The 10538-nt window shown below is 33.7% G+C and overlaps 1 protein-coding gene across 2 annotated transcripts; it reads left to right on the top strand.

Annotated features, from left to right (window-relative positions):
- Positions 1-1139: 1139 nt before the first annotated feature.
- On the top strand, positions 1140-3055 carry LOC136972818 (achaete-scute homolog 1a-like). Of its 2 annotated transcripts, XM_067267457.1 has the most exons (3): positions 1140-2152; positions 2210-2377; positions 2546-3055. In XM_067267457.1, the coding sequence occupies exons 1-2, from the start codon at positions 1678-1680 to the stop codon at positions 2371-2373; spliced, it is 639 nt and encodes a 212-aa protein (XP_067123558.1). In that variant the 5' UTR covers positions 1140-1677; the 3' UTR covers positions 2374-2377; positions 2546-3055. The 2 variants fall into 2 exon arrangements, with proteins under 2 accessions (XP_067123558.1, XP_067123556.1); XM_067267455.1 differs by having other exon boundaries at positions 1140-2377.
- The last annotated feature ends 7483 nt before the right edge of the window (positions 3056-10538 follow it).

Raw genomic sequence — 10538 nt, 5'->3', positions numbered from 1 at the left:
GCATGATATTTTTATTATTATCATTTATGTGTATGTTTAAAACTTTCGTTTAAAAAAATTAAATCTGAAGTTTCTCTTAGAAAATAATGAAATTTATTTTAAAAGATAATAATTATTAGTTGTAAAAATGAAAATTAAACAAAATTTATTTTTGTTTCATTAAAATTAGGTAAAATAAACATACAGTATGAATATTCTATGAAAGAGCCAACATACGAGATAACTCATTCACCCCTTTGCATAGTGTAAAAAATAGGTCTAAATCAAAATGTATTTGTTTAATTAATTTGGCAAACTATAATCAACTGTAGATTTTCAGGTAAAATTTCATTAGCATGCACTTCCACTTAACCACGAGTGAGGTAGTGGTGCTGAAGACTTCCACCAAAAATTAAAATATATATTGATGGGTTAGAAAGAAGAGAATGTTATCAAAAAAGGCACATTTCTTGACACTTCTACTTAGCTATTCAAATAATAATATATTTACACTATTCTCATTCAACTGCGGTAGCAAAGAAGGAAGTTGAATCGTCAGAGCGGTAGGAGCAACACAGTGGCAACCACTCCCAATAGCCGTGGGCTTGAGTAAATAGCCAGTTGACGATAAGGTGAAACTCAAATATTTATCTGCAGCGGCGGTGGAGATTAGGCCTCTCCCATCGATGAAACCCCCCTTCATCCCTGCATCTTCTCCCCATTTTTAGCATTCTCATCTGCCTTTGGCATTAGCATCCCAGTCAATCCAGTTTTTTATATATATGTATATAATGTTGCATTGTACCGAATTCGCTGTTAATGACTACTTGTCAACTAGGGAGAGCAGGTGTGAGAGAATAGTGAGGAAGAGCAATCTAGAAAATATTCTAACGGTATGTTGTGAAGAATCGATTAATTCTATTCTGATCCTTACGAAGGGTTAAAGTCTCCTGAAGAAAGACGTTACAAATCTAATTGATATGTCATTCTGCTAGACGAGAAAGGACCCTTGCATTTCCTAGTTAGACCGGATTTTACTAACGAAGATCTTCAGTTTTAATATAGATCTTATTAGAAATTTTTAAAAAATCAAAGTCTTCAAAAAAATTCTCTCGAAAGACCATATTTCGAGACCTTCAATTTTACCATAAAATCTAATTAGGAATTAAACTGAAAAAATATCTTATTTATCTAGAGAATGGTTTTCTGAAAACATTCCACTGAATTTTATTCAAATTTTTAAAGGTTATTCCTAATCCTCCAAGTCTTACTCTAAAAATCATCTTCCAGAATCTTATGGCTCTTTAGGGAATTTTTCCCAAATGAAAACGCAATATTTCATTTTTTATTGTTAAATATGAAGAAAATTAAAAATGGTATCGTTAAAGAAAGTTTGATGAAAGAGCAAAATTAATTAATTAAATAGAAACGCTCAATTTCAATTATGTAATTTATCTAGATTGGTTGATAAATGAGAAGAACGATTGGTTATTAACTGGATGCGTACTCACACTAATCGTTTGTTATTATCCGCCATTGATCAATAGTCGGTAGATGCGCGCATGCATATATTAATAGTCGTCGACCGTTCATCCCTTATAAAGCGTCCAGGCATGTCGAGTCGTCTGTTTGGCTCTCCCCTGCGGCCACATCGCGGTGTTTGGCTGTCGGCACGCGACTGGCGCGATCGCCAACACAATGCTGGTTGGCCGTAGGTGGAGCCTAGTATTCATGAGCTTTGGCTTTTTAATGGTGCCGACGGTTGCAGCCATCACAGAGGTGCCACGGGTTGGCCACGCGACTGTTGCTCCTAGCATGGCTTCGTTGACTGTAGTCAGTTCGGCGGAAAACATTACAAAGTTTCTAACAGGCTCCAACGGTTCGGAAACAAAGGAACATCAGACTAGTGAAAAGAATAACAATTCGGAAGGGGAGTTTGTTAGATGTAAAAGAAGACTCCAGATCAGTCAGATCGGTTACGATTTCTCTCAACCACAACCAACAGCGGTTGCTAGAAGAAATGCGAGAGAGAGAAGAAGAGTCAGGATGGTCAATTTGGGATTCACGACTTTAAGAGATCACGTGCCGTCGGGTGCCAAAAATAAAAAGTTAAGTAAAGTGGAAACTCTCAGATCGGCCATTGAATACATCAAACAGTTACAGGACTTACTAGGTGAGACAGAAACTTCGTTGGAGTGTATGCAGAGTGATGACAAGTTTATGTCTACAGATGGTGAAGAATTTGCTGCTGTGGCATCGTCTTCTTCGTCTGCTATGGCGGTCGATTCTGCTTCATCTCCTTCTCCTAGTTTGGGTTCGGACACTTCTTCACCGTATCACATGTTCAGTCCCGGAGAAGACACCTATTTGGATTTCGGAAGCTGGTTTCCATAAACAGGTAAGCTCTTCTCCCTTCATCTTAGAATATTTCGTAAAACTAAGTGTTTAAATACTATAATCTTGTATACATTTAGTTAATATTTCTAATGTTAATTTATTTTCGATAAAAATATGGAGTATGTGTATGTGTATTCATATAAAACATTGCCTTTGTCTCTTTGTTCAGTTGACAATCTCGATTCGCCCCTATGCCCCGACGACAATCCGGTCGCCATGGCAACAGACAGGCTTGATTCCAACGCTGGCCGATGGAGGGAGCCACCGTGCAAATGGTGCGAGACAACTACCCCTGGGGGCATTGTTCTAAATCGTTGGTCGGCCAGTGTGCTAGACGTTTTCAAGAGAGTATTGTTATATAGTCTGCCAGAGGTCTATGCCAACCAGATGTCCTATCCCCATTTGGGATCCGACTTCAATTCGAGTAAAGTTGCCCTGTTGTTATTAACTAGTCATCACCATTATCTGTTTTCTTGAATGAACGCGTTGCTCATTCAGGCTCAAAACAATCCAGGTGTACTTATTATTATTATTACAAAAAACTGTCAGTATTAAAGATGTTCCCTCCAAATCCTCCGGGAAGAGCCAATGATATATTGCTCAAAACGCAGTGTTGTTAATAATAATTAAAAGAAAACCGCGCGATATTTTTTGATATTAATTGTGTTTTTCTCTGTTAATGCTCAAAACTTATAGTATATTGTATTTTATTATATACGATTCCATTGTGGAATATTGAATAAAGAGAATAATTTTTTGAATAATTTTCTGTGTTTTTCTACCTTCGTTTAATCAGATCATCGTTTTCAAACAAACCAATCACCGTAAAGAAGTCGTTACAACAGTTATGAAATTGATCGTTACGTATTCGAAAAAATCCGTTAAAAATGAAAATACCAGATGGCGCCACAATCAAAATTTTACATAATTTAAATTATATGATCCACTTAGTCACGATTTATCATTCCGAGCTACCTGAAAAATTTAAATTCTTGATTTGCGTGACGTGAACACTAATATTCTCACATTAAAACATAGTATTTTAGTCTAATATATATATATGCTGTGTGGATGCGGGTTCTTTAGCGTAACACTGTTAACATTTATGAAAGATAATGTAACGCGATTGTTTGACAGTTTTATAAATCTTCGGTAAACACAAAACTAAAAAAAAAACTTATACGTTACTGTTACTCGTAACTATCATTCATAATGGAATTATCGTAACTATCGAAGTATAACGCAATTACGGTCATACGTAACTATCGAAGTAGAACGTAATTATCGACATGCTACATAACTATCAATAACGTAACACAACGATAGTTATCATTTTCATTTATATTCTTTCTTTAATTTCCTGAAAATTGTTTCGGAATTACTTCAAAATTCCGTACATTTAATTGATTGGTCCGTTTAAAATTTTGAATTTCGAAATTGGTACTCTTTTTTTTTTTAATTAAATATTCAAATTGATATTGTAAAGTTGTGTTATAAGAAGGATGCAATTTGGTCGTATTTCTGTGTTGAGGACGCATTCCTGATGCCTATACGTCCCAAGTCGTTAACACTTCAGAACTGTTAAGTGTTGCGACGACGGTCAGCGACACTGACAGGCCACGCGACCGATGCCTAAAGCAGCTGGATTTGGCACGCGACAGATCTGGTCTGTGCATACCGAATCACAAGTTGGACGAGTTTGAGAATTTAGTTGCTGCTACGACGGGTGAGAGGGATGAAAAAAAACGGTCGCCATTCAGTCTTGACACGAGACGGCGCCCTTGATGTCAACTTAGCAGCCTCACCTTGCTCACCCTTAGGTTTTTCCCTCTAAGAAGCATAGGCAGATGTCGGAATATTGTTAAACATCCGCACAGTTTTTTGGGGACTTTAAATATATATCTTAACCCCTTAAGTATCAATTGTTCTATAGAATGATATAGCAGAAGTAATTCCATATCATGCTGATATGACAATTACATATCTAGACTATACATTCAATCATTAATATGTGAATGAAGCGAATTGCATCACTATAAATCACTCTGGTATTGTATTTAGAAATTTTTTAAACACAATATAAAAAAGAACTTCTAAAAACTATAAAAATTCCACTATACAATACAAAAATATAGCTCAAACACGAATCTTGTTGCTGAAATTCATGTAACGAATGATTATGTATTAAAATTTATACTAAAATTTTGTAAATTTGATTCTAAAAATTCACCTAAAATTTTTATTCTCCCTTACAAAACATTCAAAGAAATCAACTCAGACGACATCCATACTCGGACGATCCAGCTGCTGACTGGAGCGGGTCTACACCTGCCTTTAATCACGTGATCTGGAGGGGGTTCTTAGATTTTTTTTATATCCTTAGTCTCTTGTTCTCTTTCTCCACGTTTCGAGCATTTAAAACGATTTCCGATCCCAGTTCAATTGGATAATTATATAAATCAGTAGTGAGATACTATCCTCCTTTAAAGATCCATTAAAATTATCTTTCATATAAGTAGATGATCTATGCTACAAATATACAAGTGTACCTCATATCCGAGTGCACCGCACCTCGTATAAGAGTGTACCTCATTCATGGAGTCGTACAAATTCATGTTTTGTATCATAATTATGGGCATAAAATGAATTTTAAGCGGCATCATCCGTTACCAATCCATCAAAGTAAAATTTTCACCCAATTTAAACTAGATACAGTAAAACTTATTGTAGATTACTTTAAAACAAATAAATAAATTTTAAATTATCTTATGTAAATTTTAATAAATTATCTATAAAAATTTACATTTTAGTATCCTTATCTGGTTCTCTAACATAATTATAGTGGATCTGACGTGCCTTAATGGACTTAGGGAAAAAAAATTGAAAATGAATGTGTTAGAAGTATCTTGCAACACACGGAATTTCGAACCTGATTTAAATTTGGATGTAGTTTTGTCACATTTTAAGTTACCTTAAAGTGTCAAGAGACTTTAAAGAATTTAAAGTCAGCGAACTTTTGGGTTTATTATTAGTGAATCAATTCAAAGTGATTTGTGACAAGTCACAGCCCCAAGGTAGAGGCGTAGTAACAACACGGAGGTGTGTCCACTGGACTTAGCCACGAGAGAAGGGGTTGGAAAGTGGACATCCAGATTAATTATGCCTCTACCAATCACACATAAATACAGCACAAGTTAGAAAATTACAGCCATTGTAAGAATTTCCGGGTTATATCCGATAGACACTGGGAGTGTTTTTTGTCATACAAACTACAGGTATTAGATGGACGTTGTCAAATCCAGACTGCAAATTATCAATCGCTCCACCCTTCTTCATCGAGTATCTAATTGTGTGAGTGTATAATGGTCAAGGGCACAGAATATTTATCGCTTACTCTTTATTTTACTACTCTTAAAAACTAGGATATAGGATGGGTTGGGTGGTGTAAAAACTGAAATTTATGTTAATGGTGATCATTGGTGCTTTATTTTGACAATTATCCTACTCTAATTATCCAGCTCACTGAAGCGCTACATTGGTGAAGTTTATAGCCACAAAAGTGTAACTAAAACTTGGAACTCTCAATGAATTATAAATAGTAATCACGAGATATGCTTGATTTAACTTAGAATCAGGTTTGAGCCACTGGTTCAACACGTGGTATCTTCAGAGCAGCATAATGATTAGGAAGGTTTATAGATACAAAACTGCAACTAAAATTTGGAAACTTTCGATGAATTGTAAGTAGTTAGCACTGGATATGCTTGATTTAACTTCAAATCGAGTTTCAGCCATGGTTCAATGTATAGGTACTTCATAGCAAGTTAGGCATTATAAACGTTGATAGGCATAAAACTGTAACTAAAATTTGGAAACTTTCGATGAATTATAAAGAGTAATCACTGATTTAATTGTGAATCATGTTTTAGCCACTGTTTCAACGTGTAAGACCTTCAGAGCAGATAATCTTCTCTAATTATCATACTCTCTACGAGATATCTGATACATTTTTCTATAAATCTTAACGTGTCCATCTCAATTGCTTCAAAAGTGTTATAATTTGTAGTAAAATATGATAATTTGATTTTTCTATGATTGGATAATTAATAACCCGTAAGATCTCTAAAACTAAACTCGTAACTGAATCTGATTATAGGGATTAAATTGTGAAAGTAGACATAAATAAATGGTGACGTGCATGTTGTGGATAATTGATTCTTGCTTTATTCAATATTCTGACAAATATAATTGCAAATAATTCCACGAGGGAACTCCTTTAGTTCCATATCATGCCGTTTGATGGCGTTCCGTTCGGATGATAGATGAGAAAACCACGTGATGCCAATACTAAAGATAGGGATGATGGCATATCACTTACTATTGTTTTCGGAGGGGGTTGTAAGTTATTATCGATCTTAAGAAGAATGTTCTGCCAATATATAAGAAAGTTATTACATTTTACTAGAATCTAATATGAACAGGACCGAGTTATTACTTAAAATAATAATAAGTTGAACGATTTCTGATCGAATTAATTATGTTTAGAGGGGTTATTCTTTGCACGAGGGCACAACATAAGGGAAAAAAAGCAATTAAAACTTGTTAAGTCTAGTTTATATGAAGCAAATAAATCGAAACTTGAAACCAGAAAGGTGTGAAGATGCTACACTTAACTGCACGATGGTGATGGTAACTAGTAATTATTACTCTATAAAAATTTTAATTATGGATTTCTATACACTCTCTTTCGCTAGGTATTTTCTTAATAGATTTATACGTAGTGTAGCTTGATAGGTAGTACCATGCTTGCGATTTTATCATCGACAGTAGAGAATGATCCTCCTTACTGTCAGTTTGAAACGATCCTAGACTTGGAATGGTTGTGACAACAAAGAAGGCCACACGTGTGATGAAAGGTTAATCCCTTTGTGTTGTGATAATCCTTTTCCTGATATATATAGATCTTGTCCACCTTTTCCTTAATTCTATGACGTATAGCATGCCTTAAAGAAGGGAGGAAAATAATATTTAAGTGTGAACATTTCGAATTTATTATTTAATTTAACCATTTCTTAATTTAAAAACTCCAAAATGTTATTTTTAGAGCGATAAATTCACGAAATTCTATTTTTAAATTTAGTGTGGTTTTTTGGAAAATTGTTTTGCGGTTTTTTAGAATAAAAAAACTACTGTTAAAAGACATCAAGAAAGTAAAATATTGTCAAAAAGTTTTTTCAGAATGAAAAATATCAAAAAAATTCAGGGTTTAAAATTTTCCTCAGTTGAACGATTCTGAATGTTCTTATGTCATTATGTTTTTATTTTCTAGAAATTGACTATTCTTTGATCATTTAGAATTCTAGAAAAGAAAAAAAAATATATATTTTCTTGGAGAAAAAACTGTATTTTTTAGACACATAAATGAGTTCTTTAGAAACTCTAAAAATATTTATGTTAAAAAAATTCAGATAAATTATCCAGGTTCATCGGCTGCTGAATTTATATACATCTTAGTTACTGTGTGGTTTTTTAGAATAGCGAAGAAAACATAAAAATCTGTCAGTAGCTTACTATTTATAAATATAATTATGAATTTAATATTCAAATAAAACAAATAACTTGTTTAAGTATTAGCGTGCGGTGTGAAGAACTGTTACGTGAATGGAGTGCACATTCCTAAGTTCACATGCTTAAAGACATATATTTAATATTTACTTTAAGCTGGAGCATTTATAGGTTCATAAACTTCACACTTAGGCCTCTTGTGGGCGGTCGTGGGAACAGAAAAGTAGAAAGAGGATTTTTAGGAGGTCCACCCCATCATAGTCTAACAGTAAAATACGGGAAACCATAAAAACTATAGTCAGAATGAAGAGGAGGTCCTCCGTGACAGAAGTCACCCCACAGGTGATTGTAAGTTAAGAAACCCATCGTGTTTTATTTGAAAATAAGGGTATAAAACTTTATTAGTCTAAAAAATATCTCTATTCTCTTTAATTTCTTTGATAAAATGGGTGCATTGTAGTGTAAACCCAAATAATTATTAAGTGTTTGCACTCCCCCTTGATATCTTAATTTGAAATTAATTGTTTAAAAAAAGTATTATTTTAGCGATAAACTTTTGAAGGATAGTGTAGTTTTAGAATGTATTTTTTGAAGAATTACATCAAAAAAATTAATGATATTCTTTGACAAAAATAAGTGTCTGGCATATTAAAGAGTTGTATGAATGCAGATGGCCAGAGAACTCAGTTTGATTTATATTTTATGAGGAGAGAACTGATAGAAGGTTGAATCAGTTAAGATATTTTAAAATGTGAACTTGCCTAAGGCTGGTTTTAATTTATTTTAAACAGAATGTAATACATCTAAACATCTAAAAAGTCATATCTAAACATCTATAAAAATCAAATTCTTCTTGTTAAATTACTACCTACTAGAACATAAATCTTCAAATAAAACAAATTTTCTTAATATTTTTGCTCATTAAAGCATAAATATTAATATAAAGTGTGTTCAACGCATCATTGATGAACTTAACTTGTATTAATCGATGAGTTACTTTAGCTCATATTCAATACTATTATACATATATTTAATTACTTACACTGTTTAATATCTATACTATTTGAGGGGGTAACTAAAGATTTTTAATTATATTCTGTAGAAAATTACAAACAATAAAGTGTGTAAAAAATAGGAAACTTCTTTGACCCCTAACATATAAATTAATGCAGTTGGTGTGATTTAGACACATTCCTCGCTTAGGTGTTATAATTTATCTTAATTTCTACAGCTTAATTACTCGGAGGGAATCTTATCTTTTACACATTAACTTCATTAAGACGTATCGGTACCTGTACTTCTTTAACGTTTGTTAGATGAAAGTTATCCTTCTTCCTGACTACTTCTTACCTGTCTAATAAATCTGACAGGTTTTTTTTATTTTTATTACAGTATTTTCCAATAATTTGAAAGAGTACGTATCGGAATGTTTAAATTATGCATAAACTTAACATAGGTTGTTCGCCTCGTTGCAGGATTTTCGCGGCTTCCTTTACAACGATCGCGTGCCACATACAATCACCCAAAGAACCTCACTGCTCTTAACAGCAAAGGACAGCAAATCAGCCAAGACTGATGGCATTGCTTGTAACTGCATCTATAGCACGTGTCTGGCAAGCTGCTAGAATGATGCCACGAGCATGGTGTTGCCCGAAGGGGGGTAGGTGGGTTTACAGGTGGTTGGATGTGTCAACATCGTTACATCTATGCGACTGATGGAAGCAATCAATATCCGAAAAGATAAAAAAACAAGAAGAAAAAGACGTCAATTTATTGTCAAATTTGTCATGTAAGTCCTCCAGACAATCTTAAACTAGTTTTTAATAATATTAAACATGGTAAACTATCCTAATCAAATAGTTTTCTTGGTATTTACTCTCAGGGTATTTATGGATAAGATAAAACGAGTTTATATGTTTGTTCTATCTTTGATTTTCTTTTAATTTTTTGCTTATTTTATATTAGTTTAATTATATATCCGTTGATAAATTAATTTATAGTTTTGTACAATCTGTTCTGCAATTCGTTCTCTTTCTGGACTTGAATAATGAATTACAGAAAATCTTGACGCAAGTAGCACTTCCTTGCACGACATTAATGCATTACAAACGAGCTTTTCTCACTTCTGGCGCACAAAAAATAATTTAACAATTAAAAATTAAGTTTTCCTCTTGAAATTTCGTTGAATTTAAGATAATTGAGGCTAAGTAGAGATGGTAATTTAGTGCAACAACCTAAAAATCAGCAAGAGTTGCTTCAATGTCGAGCAGACCAGTTCGCTTTCGTTGCGTGACTTTAACAGAATGTCGTGATTACAGGAAACTTAGCAAACAGCTACTATGTATACGGAAGTATTGGTATTTTAATTCATCTGACACGAAAATTTATCAATCTCATCCGAAAACACGATTTGGACGGGGTCCAATGACCGTTTTGCAGCCTGACAAATTGGGATCAGTTGGGAAGTTGTCACATTCCACCCAAATTCTACACCCCATTTTACCCCACCTTACAACCGGGGGCCAAAAAAAAAACTTAGAAACAACAAGCAAAGTTCAAAAAAAAGTTATGCTCGTGGGACGTTGACATCAAACTGT

The sequence above is a fragment of the Centruroides vittatus genome, unplaced genomic scaffold (genome assembly GCF_030686945.1).
Source record: "Centruroides vittatus isolate TY-2023 unplaced genomic scaffold, ASM3068694v2 contig_301, whole genome shotgun sequence".
Lineage (NCBI taxonomy): Eukaryota > Metazoa > Arthropoda > Arachnida > Scorpiones > Buthidae > Centruroides > Centruroides vittatus.
This window is presented reverse-complemented; position numbering and strand designations above follow the sequence as displayed.

Bases quoted from the DNA above. Each gene is read 5' to 3' on its own strand.
- LOC136972818 (XM_067267455.1), top strand. From the start codon at position 1,678: ATGCTGGTTGGCCGTAGGTGGAGCCTAGTATTCATGAGCTTTGGCTTT.